The 17,962-nt window shown below is 41.6% G+C and overlaps 1 protein-coding gene across 1 annotated transcript; it reads right to left on the reverse strand.

The window, feature by feature from the left end:
* Positions 1-1,473: 1,473 nt before the first annotated feature.
* HTR1B (5-hydroxytryptamine receptor 1B) lies at positions 1,474-15,731 on the reverse strand. The gene is made up of 2 exons (XM_029944350.1): positions 14,150-15,731; positions 1,474-1,505 (listed from the first exon to the last, which is right to left on the reverse strand). The coding sequence occupies exon 1, from the start codon at positions 15,381-15,383 to the stop codon at positions 14,214-14,216; it is 1,170 nt and encodes a 389-aa protein (XP_029800210.1). The 5' UTR covers positions 15,384-15,731; the 3' UTR covers positions 1,474-1,505; positions 14,150-14,213.
* Between the last annotated feature and the right edge of the window lie 2,231 nt (positions 15,732-17,962).

Genomic DNA, 17,962 nt, shown 5'->3' on the forward strand with positions numbered 1-17,962 from the left:
CAGCACCAGAAAATTGTAATTTTCCTTTTCTTTGCATCTTACAATCACCTAATAAGCAGCTCTAATGCTGGGCTATTGAATTACACAATAAACAAAAATTTCCCATCATTTAACATTTGTTCAAAGACAGTGCTGTGGGTCCACAAAAACAGAAATAAGGGAAATGTGCACTTATCCAGTGAATTCAATCAATGCAAACCACAAATCTAAATTAATTATTCAGGCCACCAAAATCTGTTGTTGTTATTGTTGTTGTATTAATGCCTAAGCTATTTGAGAAAAAAAATATGCTAACCTTACATGGAAGTTTGGCCTTTGTTGACAGGAGTATGCCTAACAAAAATCCTTCTGTATTCTAATTGAAACATTAAGTTATTTTGCAAATAAGCAAGACACTTAAGGTAGTTCTATCTACCACCCAGATCTGAAAGAATGTAAGGGCTTCGATACATAGGGATCAGAAACCACCATCCTTTGGGCCAGAGTAAGATCTTAATGCCCACCTCAGGACTTAAGAACCGCCCACCCACGTGACTGCATCCGGGCTTCCCACCAAGTTCTCTCTCACCGCTTCCTTTACACGTTCCTCACTGTGTGTCAGGACACCACGGGAAGCAACAGAGCAGTCAAAGGCAGAACAATCCCTTTCTTCTGATGTAGTGGAGGGGAAAAAAGGAGGAGGTGGGCACTGCCCTCCCACCTCAGGCCCAGAAGGCCCAGGCCCCTGCTGGCATCCTTCCTGACTACGCTAGACTTGTCTCCATACACATTTAGTTAACCATTTTTTCATCTCTTTAGAAAAACCTATCCTCATCACCCTGGGCAGAAGTACAATAGGCATTTCTAGAAGAAAAATGTGATCCCATGAGGGACCAATGTGTGAAAATTTCTTCTTAAGACATTTCATGACAACACACTGTACTTGTGCAGGAAGCTTAGAAAATGAGTCTTTAATTTTGTTGTCTAGTGCTAACTGAGAGGTGCTTGACTCCTATGTACCATGACCCTTGACAGTGACCTTTGCTACTGAAAATCTTTCTAGAATATATTAGTGCACTTTTCTTCTGGAGTAAGTAATATCACTTAGTCTTTGGTGACTCAGCATCTCTCAGTATGTTCTGGAGAACAGATAGGCGGCTTCTCTTTTGAGATCACACATTTTTCTTTCACTTGTGTGCTTTTAACTAAAAGACATTTAGGAAACCATGTGGCTGAACAATATTGAACTGAGCAGCAGCAAGCAGGATCACACATTCCTTATTCATTCACTCACGCATTCCTTTCCTGAGCATTTAAGGAGCTCCTACAAAGTACAAGGCACTGTGTCAGGACCTGGAATGGAATGGTAACTCTAAGACTTCTAAGGAAAGAAGTTGGGCTTTCTGCTCACCGGAAACACTGCTGAGCTCTCCTGAAAATCCATCTGTAGATCTGAGCATCACGGTCCACGTGGCATGTGGTAGGAAGACTGCAAAGACAGCATAGAGATGGCCAAATGCTTTTGTCTGCAAGAATCAAAGAAAACTCCTCATGAGAAATTTTTAAATCTTCTCCTTTAGTAGCTTTCAAATATGCAATCAGTATTATCAGTAGTCACTGTGCTGTACTATTAGACATTATTATATGCCTAGGACTTACTTATTTTATAACTGGAAGCTTGTACCTTTTGCCCTGAATTTTACCCATTTCCCCCCACCCACCACCGAACCCCTGCCCAGCTGCAGCAACTGCCAAACTGTCCTCTGTATCTATGGGTTTGGGTTTTTTTTTTTTAATTTTTATTCCACTTAAATAAGTGAGATCATATGGTATTTGTTTTTTTCTGACTTACTTCACCTAAAACAATGTTACATATGTCAATTATATCTCAATAAAAAAAAGGAAAGGAAAGAAAAGAAAAAAGAGAAAAATCTTCTCAGAGGTGATGGCAAGTAAAGCAGGAAGAAAGATGAGAAGGTTTGGGCATTTAACCACCTTTTTTAATAAAACCCTACCTCATCTTGCTCTTTGTTAACAATGATTTTTAATTTGAAGGGGGATCAAGTGCTTCATAAAGAATCTAAAAAAATCTCTTGTCCATTATGCCTAAAAACTAGTTTAAATGGTAAATTTTATGTTATGTATATTTTACTACAACTTTTAAAAAACTTTTGTCCAAGAAAAATATGCAAATATACACTGATTAAAAAAACAATAGATAACCTTATAGAATCCCAAGACCCCCTGAAGACCACAATGGAGTTCCCGAAGATTTAGGAATATCCTGTTAAGAACCTGTGTATTAGGGGCACCTGGGTAGCTCAGTGGGTTAATAGTCCAATTCTTGATTTTGGCTCAGGTCATGATCTCAAGATCATGAAGTCAAGCACTGTTTTGGGCATGTGCTGTCAGTATGGAGCCTGCTTGGGATTTTGTCTCCCTCTCTCTATCTACCCCTCTCATATGCAGTCTCTCTCTTCCTCTCAAAATAAATAAATAAACTTAAAAAAAAAGAATCTGTGTATTAAATAGAGTTAAGACAGTTGTTTGATAGTCATATATATATAACATATATATATGATATATATATGGTACAAGAGACAATATATATGTGGCAATTATTTGAATAGTCTCATCAAAATGGTGGCAAGAGAAAGAATTCAGATTCCTAAAAAGAATATCTGCTAAGATTTCTAATTTAAACTGTAATATGCCAGTGCCCATCAAGGGACTCGTCTATGTCTCAATATATTTTTGGTTGACTGACAAGGAGGGGCAGTTGGTATTAATATATAGCAAAAGATACCAGGGATGCTAGCTAACAACCTAAAATGCACAGGACAGAGCACACACAAACACACCCACACCCACACATGCCCAAACACTTTCTGGCCAAAATGTCAACAATGCCAAAATAGAAAAACAGTGGTCTATACTAATAAGTTGCTCAAATATTTTCTATAAGAAGTTGTTCACGTCTAAAATTGGTTATAGGGAGAAACAAGAAAAATGTAGAGAAACATCCATTTTAATCCAAATAAGTGTCTTTTTGTTTTGTTTTGTTTTGTTTTTTGCTTTGAAATGGATTATCATCTTGGTGTTCTCTAGTTTTATAATTACACAAGCATTCATTGTTGTCCTTTGAGGGCAAAGACCAGTTTTACCTAAATTAAATAATAAAAATATCAAATAATGCAGTGTTAAGACCTCTATTTTTTACCTACTTTTGATCTAAACTAGGTCACAGGCACCATTTCATAAAGGCAGGGGGATCTCGTTTGTGGAATGAAAATAATCTGACCAGTCCATCTGCCCAGCAGTGTTAGTCTGTGGCAGTTGCTATAGCAAATATCTGTGTTTCATGAATACCACCAAGTAACACAAGCGGTCAAAAATGAAAACAGGCTTGATTAAATGCAGACTAAGTGACCTTTAAAATTATTTCATTGCCTCTGGACAGTGGTTTGGGTTATTATGGACAATTAACTTCTCAGTATACATTTATGGTACTTAGGACTGCATCAAAATAAAGCCTTGAAAGCAGACTGCCACACATCAGTCAGAATCTTCCCTCTTAGAAGTACACACTGGCCAGCCACATTTAACATGGAGAAAACCATGGTGATCATTAAAAAGCATAGCAGGATAGTTTATATGTACTCTGTTCTGTTTTCCAGCTGAGTATAGTGACATACTTACCAACCCAAATTAAGTTTTCTCACTGCAAACTTGAATACTCATGGTACGTAAAAACAATAAAAAATCTTGTAGATAGTGTAAAATGCAAGCATGCTGTTATCTAAGTAAACTATAAAGAGGCTCAGTTTTGTTTTCAATAATCCCTTAAACTTCACTCTTCCCCCCAGGGCTTCACATGGCTGTTTGTGACAAGCCTCTCATCTTGGCCTGTCTAAAAATAGGTTGCAACTCAAAATTATTCCTTTCTTATCACCTAATATTCAAAACTCACATTATTTTAATGTTCTGGACTTGAATAATCTTTAGTACCTGCAAACTAAATTATACATTAAGATATAAATGGGTGATGGCTATTGGAATATGCTAAAACTTCAAGAAGTATTTATGTTTTCAAATAATTAAAAGAAATGAATTTTTAATTAATAAACATCAGGCAGGAAACAGTAATTTTTTAACATCTCCTGAATCATAGCATATAAGCAATTTCCAGATACTACCAATAAAACTGTTTCCAAATTACAAAGTTGTACAGATCTTGTTTTCAACGATAAAAGAGATTTTGCCAACATTGAAGTATAGCATACGATATCAGACCTTAGCTCCTAAAGATGGGAAAGGAAGTTGAAAGGGAGGAAAACTAAGTTCTACTGAGCAATTGCATCCCTCCAAGAACTGTCTCAGGTGTCTACACTTACATAAGGTAATCCTCTTAAAGTCTTTTCAAGATAGATATCAGCTCCATTTTAGAGATAAGAAAACTGACATTTACACAGATTAAATACAGTAAAACCTTGAATTGTGAGAAACTTGTTCTTCGAGTGTTCTGTCAGATGAGCCAACATTTCTAATAAATTTTAACTTGATATGTGAGCGAAGTCTTGCAACACGAGTATTACAAGTCACTGAACATCACATGATCACAGTTGAGCCAGTGGTTCTTGAGATTTGCTTTGATATACGAGTGCTTTGGATTACAGGCATGTTTCCAAAATGAATTATGTTCACAAACCAAGGTTTTACTGTAGTTTGTTCTAAATTGCATACTAATAAAAAGAAAAATAGGATTTTAAACAATTCTGCTGACTCGAAATTGTAAAATCTTTGGAGAGATACCTGGCTCATTTTGTGTAAATTGAAGGAAACCAGCATTCAGTAAACACCTACCATGTTGATGCACTTTCTGAACTAAACACTACCATGAGTAGCTTGTTTAATCCTCAGGGTCTGGGAATAAGACCCTCTTTCACCCACAGGAATAGATGAAGAAAGAGATGCTCAGTGAGGTGAAGGTCACACAACTGGCAGGTGGCAAATCTTGAATTTGGTCTGGATTCTAATTCTAACACCAACTTTACGAAAGTTTTTGGGGCATGTATTCTTTGTTTCAATTAAAAATGGTTGATAATAGTCAAACACAGGGCAAAAATTATTTTGAGCAGAATTTCCCCCAACTTATTTACTTTTTTCATCCATAACAGGAGATTCCACAGCTTTTCACACTTACTATTATAATGCTTGCTCCTAAATGAAAGCAAATCTTTATAGATCATCTAAATGTTTCGGTTTTAAGTCAGTTTTGTGTAGATTGATAAGTTTCTGCCTTTAGGATTTATTGCTTTATTGTTTGTTTGTGGCAGTGTTTTAGGATCCTAGGAGGAGATAAAAGGGGAGAGGAAAATAATGTAAAGCTCTTGGCAAACAGGGCGGGGCTAGTACAACCCATAAGTGTAAAATTAAGAAAAATTAAGCATTAATTTAGAAGTTTTATCCATACAGTCCTAAGGCAAACCTAATATTTGAAAACATTCTCCTACTTCTCTGAATTTACTTTACACTCAGAAATTTGACTCTGTGTAAAAATAGGCATAACGTCCTAAGTCCCAAATTTTTGACACACATTTTTCTCTCTCAGTAACTTTCCATAAACGGGAAATACCTCGTGTCATGCATTACCCATCAAAGCAGAAGCATCTATGTTTAATACTTCCATATCCAGCAGCTTAAATGTACACTTTTATACATATCAATTCCCTTGGAAGAGACCAGTAGACATGGTATGTATACTGCAATCTTACTCAAGATTGCAATCAGACCGGGAGAGACAGGAACTTGGGAGCAGATCAAGAAGGAAAACTGTGTTCCCTTGATTCAACATTGTACTTACAAAAAATATCCCTAAAGTTCTATTATAATTTAATGCTTCAGATTAGCGTTTGGGAAACACTTCTCAAAGATTAAGTGAAACAGACCTAATGATGCAGTTTCCCTACCAACTCTGAATATAAATTATTCACCTGAGGCTGTTGCCATACTTCTCTAAACCACAGAACTGAATGAAATTGTTGTAATATTTTGTTTATGTTGATGACAATGATGATGAAAGCATAATAATAATAATAAAGCAATAGTACCTACTTCATGATAGCATTATGAGGACTAATAAGGGAGGGTGGTAATTTAAAGCAGGTGGCATCAAGCGCTCAGTAATGCTGGTTCCCTCCCCAACCTCTGTCCCTTTTCAAGTGAAGCAAATTCTTGGGGCATCTGGGTGGCTCAGTCAGTTAAGCATTCAACTCTTGATTTTGGATCAGGTAATGATCTCACGTTTGTGGGAGCAATGGAGAGTCGCCTCTACCCCTGCCCTATATGAGGCTCCCTGCTCACAGCATAGAGCCTGCTTTGAATTCTCTCTCTCCCTTTCTCTTCCCCTTCCCCTCCCCCATGGGCCTACTTTCTCTCTCAAAATAAATAAACTTTAAAAATAAAGAACAGGAGCGCCTGGGTGGCTCAGTCGGTTGAGCGTCTGGCTTCGGCTCAGGTCATGATCTCACAGTTCGCAGGTTTGAGCCCCGTCGCCGGGCTCTGTGCTGACAGCTAGCTCAGAGCCTGGAGGCTGCTCACATTCTGTATCTCCCTCTCTCTCTGACCCTCCCCTGCTCGCTCAGAAAGAAAGAAAGAAAGGAAGAAAGAAAGAAAGAGAGAAAGACAAATAAATAAAATGAAGCAAATTCCCAGCAATGCATCTTTGCTGGACTACAACTCTAAGCATCATGATTGTACACAGAGGAGATGAGAGACTTTGAACGATGTTTTGTCATGTAGAATAAAAACCTACTTGGACACTGACACACACATTCACTTAACTCAAGTAAAAACTCAAGTCAACAACTAAAGGACAGGATCCTTTCGGAACAGGAGATTTTGATTCTGATTACCAACCCAGGCTTAGGAAACTTGACAGTTTTCTCTATTTTTATGGGCTGGTGCCAAGAAATTATAAATATTTTTCATAAATAATTTAAATTAATTTCACAAAAGAAGAAAAAAACAAACCTTATGAAATATTTGGGGAATAAAGAGTGGGGAGGGGCTTTTCCTGAAATCAAAAGTTTGCTCTAGAATATTAAGTTTCTAAACTAAAATAAGAAATAAAGTCCAACAGATAGAAAGCACGTCTTTTTCACCTTTGATTAGTTACTATGTTTACAAAAGATGAAACCTATATAATATGTAAATGTGTGTGCATGTGTATGTGTATAATCCAAGTGGGTTTACTAAATTACAAGGATTACAAGGAAATTGTGACATTTGCCTTATGTTGGTAATTGTTATTTCTTTGTTTTATTTGTTTGTGTTTGTCATTTGTATTTCTCTCTCTCTCTCTCTCTCCCTCCCCTCTCTCTTTTTACAAAAGACAAAGCCCTTATTTGGAAATGATATAAAAACAAAAGACTGAATCTAAGGGTCATGCTTCAGATCCAGAAGAAGTAAACTGTTCTAGGGTAGACAGGATTTGTAGCATCTGGGAGAAAGCATGTACAGGGAAACATTTAAGAGCTGCTGTAGCTGAGACAGTAATATTATGTAAACAAGTCAGGAAAACACTACCTATTGTACAGTAAAAAGCATCTTTTCTTCTCAGGAAGTTTTATGTTGATAGATCTATCTATCTATCTATCTATCTATCTATCTATCTATCTATCTATCTATCTAAGCTATGTTTTCCTATAGATCCTTATTATTTAAAGAGTGGCCCACGGAACAGCATCATCAGTATCTCCTGAGAGCCTGTCAGGAGTGCAGAATCTCAGGCCACAACCTAGACCTATTGAATCAGAATCCACATTTTAACCAACTTCCCAGGTGATTTGTATGTCCATTAAATTTTGAGAAGTACTGCTGCGAAAACCAAATCCACGTGACTTGCCATTCCAGTCAGGGGCCCCCTTCACACCCACAGATACTCTGTGTGCCAAGTATTATTCTAAAAGTTTTATACACATATTCTTAGTGGACTGCACCATAGCCAAATATTGAGATTACCTGAAGAGAATTTTTAAAATAAGAAATTCAGACCCTACTCCAAATAATATAATTTAATTAGTCTGAGGTAAGGTCTGAGCTAAACTTTTTTTAAAGGTCCCCTGATGAATCCAATGCATAGCCAAGGTTGAAAACAACTGCATTATTCCATTTAATTTTTCCCTGAAAACATGAAAGTACATATTATTACATTTACAGAGGAACTTGCTCGTGGTTGCAAAACATGTATTTAAACTCAGATCTTTCTGACTTCAAAGACTTGCTTTTGCATTTTAAACCTACCAGCATGCTGGGGGCCTTCATGCAAGGAACCTCATGCCGAACTTCCCACTGTGTGATTAGGCCAACATGCCACACTCCGTGGGAGAGCCTCTGAGGGGCAGGGGGAAAGAGAGTGGACTCAAAGAACTTACAGGCAGGCAGTACTGGGATGGTGAGATAGAGAGCCAAAAAATTGCTTCCCCACAAAACCAGATCAGCTTAATGCTGAACCTACTGAGAGGATTCAATGAAATAAAGGTGGATTGCGAATGATGGTGGCAACGTAGGTCTACACAGGATCACAAAGTGGATTAGCAGATAAGCTTAGCAGAGACAACCAGATGTGTGTGCAAAAGTACCCTGGGCACAACTCTCAGACCAGGTGACCTACCCTTAGTGGACTCCTCCATCACTGCAATCCCATCACCACATTTGTGAGCAAGAGATGTCCTGAAATCTAGTTACTTTAATATGGAATGACCAATCAGAGGCCGAGGTGTGGAATGTTCCCACAGAGTCAAGGAGGATATGAGTCATGACTTCATGCATCAGTGAAGCAAGTCATGTGTAGATTCTTTTAAGCATTTACCATAAATGGATCCCTATATCACCATCTGTTCACTGGAAATATGACAAAGCCATTTTTGTCATATAGATATCCAGTTGGTAGTTTTGAAAAGGCTTTTTCCTATCTTTTGAAATATATACTAATAAGTCAAAAGAAATGGGCATTTTCTTTTACAAACTACAGTTGGAATAGTGTTAAGTCTTGCCTGTGTCTGCTGGCCCAACTCCAGGGATTGGCTTTCTCTCAGGGAATACTGAAAATCCTAGTATAATCCTAAAATGTGGATGTTGACTTTGAAAGCCAGATTTAACTGACAGGTGTGTGAAATGGCGCACAGTTAACTCCCCACTGGGGACAATGAAAATACTGGGGAGCAACAGTGAAGGGGAAATGGCACCATGTAACCTGTTTTCTCATTTCATATGATCCTTTCTCTGCACAGAAATTTATGTTCGTGATACATAAGATTATAATCACATTTATCTATGCCTCTTTTTAAAGTAAATGCCAAAGTACACAGACTTAAAAATCTGTCCTCTGGGAAAAACTGACATACAAGTACACCTTAACTGCTGTGCAAAAACACCAGCCCTCTCTTTAAATGATACATGTTCTTCCTTTGAACTATGGCTATATCAACCTCAAACCAATGAATTTTGAAAAGAAAAACACTGTGATGAGAAAAATCACAGTGGCAGTGGCGAAGGACATACCTAAGTAAATAATTAGCTCTCTTGAATTTGAATATAAATTCTTGGTCTTCTAACCTCTGAACTCATCTATTGCCACATTCTTCAACATTCACAGTGTCTTAACTACTAAAATTTTAGCATTTAGAGATGAAGAAGAAAATAACTGACTGCATAAATGAAGAAAAATTTTAGGATTGTTTTAGAGATACTGAATAGGCAGTTCTGAAAAATCTGTTTTAAATAAATGATAAGCCCCCTCTCCCATGCATCATGGATCTTCATTTCTATGAGTCTAGAGAAGTCACTACCATTTGCAGTGTCCCAGCAGTTAGAGATTGTGTATGGGGAGCACCTGAATCCTGGGAACAACTCAGCGGGAGTCTGCCCCCTGGTGGACTGCTCAAGGATGGACCTTGATGAAGGGCACAGAAGCTTCCCGTCCCTGTCACCCTCTTTCCTTCTAGAAATTGTAGTGGATGCCCCAGTTAAAAACTTTGGCCTCCACTAATTACACGTTAATTTGAATCAATTTTTTGTATATTTAAAAACCCTGGGCTGCCTAATCAGCCCTCCAGAGCTAAAATAAGAACCATATTAGATCAACACATTCTCGTTGGTTATCATGGCTTTTCATGGGTAAGAAAAAAGCAGAGAAGTAGAAAACGAAACATGGAGCAAAGATGTAGATGTGGTGAGGGCCTTTGGGCTCTGGGAAAATTGCTAGACAGCGAAAAAGAAGAACAGTTTAGAAGTGAATAAGAGGATGTTATAGGGAATGAATTATTTGGCAATTTCCTTTTGGCCATCAAAGCCACTGCAAACCATCTCTCGCATGCCCTTTACGCCTTTGGGTTATTTTCACCAGCCTAAGTGGGTAACTGTGAAAGACTCCTAACCTCAGTCATTTCCATTCTAGCCAGGTTTCTTCCATTCAGGCTAGCTCCATCCTCCCTAGTTAAGCCTTCCTCAAATAACCCTCAGTTTTTCTGTGCTACAGGTGCCACAAGAGGCAATGGGGAAATAACGGCTAAAGAAAAAGTACATGTTCTGAGAAGCCAAAAAAAAGTGTCAGGTATTTTGATAGGTGCCTTACATGTACAGATTCTTGCAAACAATTGTCAGCAGACTGCATTTGAGGAGAAGCACACAGCTATCCCATGCTCTATTTGTAATTCAAATCTAGGACTTTGATTCCTAAAGCTATTTTTCTGTCTACTTCTCTGGTGTTCTGGTACCTCAGGCTCCACCTCTTACTTTCCCCAAGCCTGCTTCTGACCCTGCATTTCAAGCACTATGCAGTACCTTGGCATCTCAGTACCTAGCCTAGAGACAACATTCCCTCTAAATATATGGATCTGTGATAGTGCACATGTGATAGTGTGATAGTGATTGTGATAGTGCATGACCTACTCTCTTTTGCAGAATGTGAGAGCACAATCTGCCTAATTCCTTTTAAATTTTTCCTACAAACTAAATCCCCCAAATGGCGGCAGTACTTGCCAGTGTGCCACGGTATCATTTATCACCAATTACTCTCTCTTGAAGGTTCAAAGTCCTCAATGCCACCCAGAATCCAATGAACCAATCCTTCCATGATAATAGAATCACTACCAATTCCTTTTTGAACACGAAAAGGACTTTATTTCATTATTCTCCTAAATTTCATTTCCAATTACACATTTGTTGAGAGGTGGAATACCGAAGGCAATTTTCAGTCACAGCAACTCCATCAAATACACATAATCTGAGATTTTACTGCTTGCATGAATTATAGTCCTCACAGGGTTTCCTGGTTAAAGAAGATAAAACTAAGAGAATAGAGAAGAAAAGTGAAGAATATTGTTCTGTAAGAAATTTGTTGAACTCAATAACCATTATTCATGGGTGCCGTGTCCATTTTTTTAAAAGGAAACTCTAAAATTCCTAGAAACACAAGACAATATTGGTATTTTTGAATGAGTATACATTCATATATTTGTGTGAATTTTTGTGCAATTAAACAATATGGCAATGTTATTTGTTACCACAGCCAATGAAGATGTATTTTCATTTCTATATAAGCTGAACATTTCCATCTCCCATTTTATGTTGTGCAAAAAGCCATATGTCTAGTTGATGAAACAATACTATAAGCAGCAGTAACTGAAAAGAAGCTTAACAGTCTTAACTACATACCCCTGGGATGAATAATACACTTTGCATACTCATATGCAATGCTGGATGATGAACCTGGATCTCACATAACTACAAGGGTTTGCGAGCTTCTACTGCACACAGTATGCCCCAGATTCAGTCAATTCAGCCAAATAATAAAGTAAAAGTGTAAGTGGGTAATCTACAAATGTCAAACAGCCCATGTGACTAAATTGACCATGTTTTGTTAATATGAGGACACAATCATTGTAGGTGCCCTATAAAGAAATCATTTGCAAGTTTCAATTTATTCATTTATTTCAATTAATTTTCCCCCTCAGGCTCCTAGAAGTTGGCTTAATTGTTTGTTAGGCCCAAAGAAAACACAGTTGCATAGACAAAAGACAAACATATTAATAACATAAACACAAATACTGTGCTGTATGCACATTCCAATCAGTAGTAAGCTAGATTTCTCCATAGGAGAAATGTCACAAAACAAACAAAAACCTGGGGGATATAACAGAAACACAGGGATTGTCCAATGCCTCAAATTTTATTTTATTCCAGTGGCAGGTGTAAATGTTAATCAAAATTCCCCTTTTTCCTTAGATCATGTGTGAACTTTTGAATAGTGTATGTTTAAGAGTCATTACCCCAGAGTGAAGGTCTGCACAGTAGGAAAACAGTGTACTTCAGCTCAATACACCTATTATCTGACAGTCTGGACTGGGGAGCTTCAAGCAGGGAGGGAATCCATTTTACAAAGACAACTTGCTTCTGCAGACAAAAGGTATCACACTGCAGAAAGCTCTCTGAAGAACAGAGTGTGAATCTTGTTTGGCATACAAAATGCTCCATATACATATTTTGTTTTCTGTGCAGATGATCCTTCAGGGCAACTCCTTTTTATTTAGATAATGCATTTTTCATCTTTTGTTGTGTAATTTTGCCCTGTGTTGGAGAGGCCTCAGAGTGAATTTGGTATTACAACTAAGCATTATTGAAATTTGACAAGACATATAAATATAAAGTATTACTGATACTATATTCATTGAGGTATCGGATCACTGACAAATTCCCAAGGTTCAAAAGACTTGTCAGTTTCCTGATTGCTTGGTAAGTCTGAGGTTTGCTTCCACGAATTACAGGAAAAACAGGCTCAATGTTGGCATTTCCATGCTCTTCTAAAGTCCTTGCATGTCATTTGCTAGTAATGTTTGTTCCCACTCAAACTTCAGTAGCAAAGGAAAACAAGGTTCTTTTTTTTTCTTTAACATAGTTTTTTGGGTTCTTTCTTACTGCATTTTGAAGATTTTTGGGGAAAGGAGCTGGTTCTCTTAGTTACTTTATATGTGGGCACACAAAGGAATTACAGATGGGAAGGAGAGTGTAGATGACTATCAAAAAAGTCTCATGCATTTAAGATTTTTTACAAGTCAAAATATACATCCTCCTATTGCCCCCCCCATTCCTTAATTGTAGAAGAACCATTTCTTTTTTATCAGTCTCCTTCAAACCTCAGTGAACTGGTTAAGGAATAAAGATACCTTCCTTGTTAAGGTGCAGTATATATCTAATACCCATCAGTTTAATTGACTGCATTAATAAGAAATATAGCAGCAGCTTGGGCTGAGTCACCCATCATATTCTTCATTTATGAGGATTTAAATGTGTAAAATGACAGGTACATGAAATTAGGAAGAAAATGAAGCAATCTGCAGACTTTGGCACTAGCACACATAATGTTTTGTTTGAGTTATTAGAAATGTGGTTTGACAATCACTAAATAGGAGTTAAAAAAATTACAAATCTGCAGAAAACAAACAATCATAGGTGTTGGTTCTCAGTTTAATTCTCCCCATCTCCCATTCCCACCCAACCCATATAGTTTCAATTATAATAAAAATAGAGATCTTAACATCAGAATTTTGCTGTTAAACTCTTCAAGGTTTCTCTGCATCATCCACACCACACATAAGGTTTGAAGCACCAAATCCACAAGTTTCTCCAACCAAATTTAAATAAACAGAAACTGAAGACTGAAGGATGCCAAAGTAACTCTTCTTAAATGAAGCTGTAACACAAAGTTCTCCCCAAAACAAAGGGTCTCAAGCTTCTAGTTCAAGTACTGCCAGGCCGTATGCAGATCTGTCTGAGACAGGAATCAGACTACAAGTACCACGGGTTCTAGAGGGCACGATCCATGATACCACAGCAGGGCAGGGATACCCCTTCCATCATTGATTTTTAGAGTTACAACCCTCCCTTGTGATTGGCTGCTGCAGGGTCAGTGCTGGACCTGGGGTGTGAGGGGAGGAAGTCAGCTTCTTCCTCAGCAGGGAAGCTCTATCTTTAGTTTGAACAAGTTCTCCTCTCAGAGCTTGCTCTTTCTTTCTCTCAGGGCTGTCCTGGCTTCTCAGGATCCATTGCCCTTGCCCAGAAGACAGAGCCTCAATCCGACCCAGTAACAGTGAAAGAAGAGTCGACCTACCTGTGGAACCAGACACAATATGGTCCCCAAAGGCCGCTTAGGCTAACCCATTGCAACTGACAAGTCAACCTGTGCACTTAAAGCGTATCAGTTTATGGAATGCTTGTTTGAAGTCCTCGTTGGACATGGTATAGATGATGGGGTTGATCAGGGAGTTGAGATAGCCCAGCCACGTGAAGAAGTCAAAGATGGCCAGGTGGAACCAGCAGGCATCCTTGCAAATAGGCATCACCAGGGAGATGATGAAGAAGGGCAGCCAACACACAATAAAGGCTCCCAAAATGATCCCCAGGGTCTTAGTGGCTTTGCGCTCCCTAGCGGCCATGAGCTTCTTCTTTTCTAGCAGGGCGTCAGAGACTCGCACTTTGACTTGGTTCACGTATACAGGGGACCCGGATTCGCTGGGCACATCGGGAGCCCGGGAGTTAACGGAGGTGACCGAGGACGTGGACCCGGGGGAATCGGTTATCAGTTGGGCTCGGGTCAGGCGCTTGCCGGTCCTGTTGGGCGTCTGTTTCAAAATCCGGGAGCGGGCTTCCACATAGATGCGGCCGTAGAGGGCGATGAGGAGCAGGGTGGGGAAGTAGAAAGCGCCCACGGTGGAGTAAACTGTGTAGAGGATGTGGTCTGTGTTCACCACGCAGTCCGACACCTCCTCCTCGGCTTTGGCTTGACGCCAGAAGAAGGGCGGCAGCGAGATGGAGATGGAGAAGACCCACACCAGCGCGATCATGACCGCGGCCCTCTTGGGAGTCCTTTTAGCGGAGTACTCCACAGCGTCCGTAATGGCCCAGTAGCGGTCCAGGGCGATGACACAGAGGTGCAGGATGGACGCAGTGCAACAGGTGATGTCCGATGACAGCCAGAAGTCGCAGACCACCTGGCCCAGCGTCCAGCGGCCGGTGACCGTGTACATGGTGCTGACGGGCATCACCAGGATGGATACGAGCAGGTCGGTCACTGCCAGGGAGGCGATCAGGTAGTTGGCTGGGGTGTGCAGCTTCCGGGTCCGGTACACAGTGGCAATCACAAAAGCATTGGAGAGCGTGGTGGCCAAGGTGATGAGTGCCAGCACCATGACTAGTAGTACTTTCCAGGGAAGGGCGATGGAGTCCTGGTAAATGTAGCCCTCGGCGCTGCAGTTGTGGGGAGCGGAGGAGAGGTTGGCTTGAGAAACCCCCGTCTGGGAGCCTGCGGGCGGCGGCGGGGCGCACTGAGTGTCGGTTTCTTCCATGTCTCTCCTCTCCACGGCTCCGGAGCGCAGCTCTTGGGCATGGAGCGAACGAGGGAAAGGGCGGAAGGACCGCGGGGGAGACCACAGTCTTGTCTCTCGGTTGCTAGTCAGTTCCGTGGGCTCCTCAATTATTCCTCCACCCAGATTCCTAGCTGAAACTAGAGGTCAAGGGCGCGGCAGTCTAAGCAGGCGAGCGCGTCCCCTGCACTTCCAGTGCGCCAGGCGCTGCCGCCGCGTCTCTGCCTGCTCCTCTCCGCGCCCCGTCTTAGCCCTAGGTTGCTAAGGACTGACCCACCAAGCTCCGCTCCTCTCTGGATCCTACTCAGGCGTCTAGTGGCGAAGGGCGATGTATTGTTTGAGAAGGGAGCATCAGCCAGGTGGGGTCTCTTACCCCAATTGCTCCGGGCTGAGTCTCCTAACCCTGGCGCTCCTAGATCTGCAGAATCGGCCCGCAGGAGTTTCCTAGCTGTTGAGACCGAAGCTTGCAGGCCAGCCAGGAGTCCCGGTCTTGCATTCCCGCCTCCCTCCCCAGACTCGGGCAGTTTCCTGCGGCGGCTTTGGCCGCCAGAGCTGGGTGGGGTGAAGTCTGGGAGCCGCGCTGCGCCGCGCCTCGCGCCGGAGCTCTGCCCTCCCTTCTTTTCACGCGCTGGCCACTGCGAGCTGCCCCGCGGAGACGGGGCCGCAAGAGGGGGGACTCGGGGGCTGGGGCTGTGGCTGAGGCAGCTCGCAACGCGCCGCCACTGCCGCCACCACCTCGGTCCCACTGGCACCGCTTGGAGCCATGTTGCTGGGCGCACGGGTCTGGGGGACCAGGCACGGCACTCGGGTAAGGGGCAGGTGTCTTGGGGAGCTGGAGGAACGCAGCGTGCGCCAGCCTCGGAGGAGCGTGTGAGCGGCACAGCAGATGGACTCCTTTTATAGAGTCCAGGTCCGGTCAGCCCGAGCCGTGCAACTCTTGCTGCTCGGCGAGTGCCGGCGCCCGCTCCTCATCACCTTCCCCTTTTCTCTTCCCCCCGCCCCTCCTTCCCTCCCGCCAGGTTCCCTCCCCGGCCAAGGAAGCTTCCCGCCGGGTCCTACCGCCCTCTCTCCCCACTACCCATCCCCTGGCCCCTCTCCCAATCCTGACACCCAGACGCCGCAGTTCTGGCCAGGAAAGGGGATGAGGGCGTCCTGTCCTTGCCTCTGTCCTCTTCGAAGCTTGCAGCGCGGCCCTCCACTTAGATCCACGCCCTCGGCCGGGGCATACTCCCCGCGTCCCTTTCTGGGCTTCTACTTAAACACCCGCACCCCGGCAGACCAGTGCTAGGTGGAGCCAGCCCCAAGCTCTGACTTTTTCACTCAGGAATTTTATCCAGCCCTGCGGACCACACCCGGGTTATAAGGAGGCGCCAGTAATACCGCCTTAGAAGGAAATGGCCAATAGTGCATTTTAAACTTCGGGCTTCAAGTCATACTTAACTCTTGGTACAATACAAACTAGTATTTCATATCTGGTTTAAGGAATTTGTGCTTTCCATTCATTGCTTCCCCTTAAACTGTGGGTCAACAGGGAAAGAGAGCTGTCTACAAAAATGTAAAAGTATCATAAACAGAAGCCTGCCGTTTGTGAAATTAAACCTTCCATTGCACTCTCCCTCTCCAGCCGCTCAGCAGTTCAATGCTTCTGGAAAACAGTTCACAGTAAGCCCCTTCCCTCCCACAGCCCTGGAGAAAGGAGGTCAACAAAATTCAAAAGAAAGAAAAACAAAGAAAGAAAGAAGAGGAAAAAACGGGTTTTGGGGCCATCAGCACCAGTGTGTCTTCTTTGCCCTCAACAAATACATCAGGGTATCAGCCAAATGTGGCACCAAGCAATACCAGTTCCCAGGTCCCATGACTTCCAGCGGGTTCTCTGGTGCTCAGTTCCCCCTCCAACCTTAACAGAAACAAATGTAGGGTATAAGTATTAGTCGGTGAAAGTTTAAAGGAAAGCACCAGGAAAGGGTAATGTACTTTCAGCCCTCAGAGCTAAGTGATCCCAACCAGGAGTTTCTAGCACCTAGCTCAATGTTGGTGGGTATAATACATTCAATGAACACTACCTCATACGTGAATTTATCAGCTTAACTGTAAGTATATTTTAAAGAGAATTATTCAGTCTAGAACCCAAGATTATTTCACCCATCCATTCAGTTTAGAAGAATAATTGAGAGCCTTTAAAAGAGCTTTTTACCCAAGGTGATGCAACTCTGACCCAAGTTCTCTTAATTTCATCCTCCCTAAACCAGGCAAAATAGCGTTCTTACCCTGTGCTAAGAATTCTAGGCATTAGGGGTATAATGGGGTATATCCAGACCCAGTTTTCAAATAGCTTACATTCTAGAAAAGGCAGATACACAACAGCCACACAAACAAGCAAATGATTAGCATACTTTCATATAGCAGTAAAAATTATAAAGAAAATAGTGCGCTCCTGCATTGAAGGTGAGGGTACTCCTTTAGGCAGCAGCTCTCCAAGAATGCCCTCTGGAAGCTGTCTGGGTTGCAGCAGCCAAGCTGGGGATAAAAGAAAACCTTCTCTTTCCTCTTCTCCCGTCCCT

Source organism: Suricata suricatta, chromosome 7 (assembly GCF_006229205.1).
Source record: "Suricata suricatta isolate VVHF042 chromosome 7, meerkat_22Aug2017_6uvM2_HiC, whole genome shotgun sequence".
Lineage (NCBI taxonomy): Eukaryota > Metazoa > Chordata > Mammalia > Carnivora > Herpestidae > Suricata > Suricata suricatta.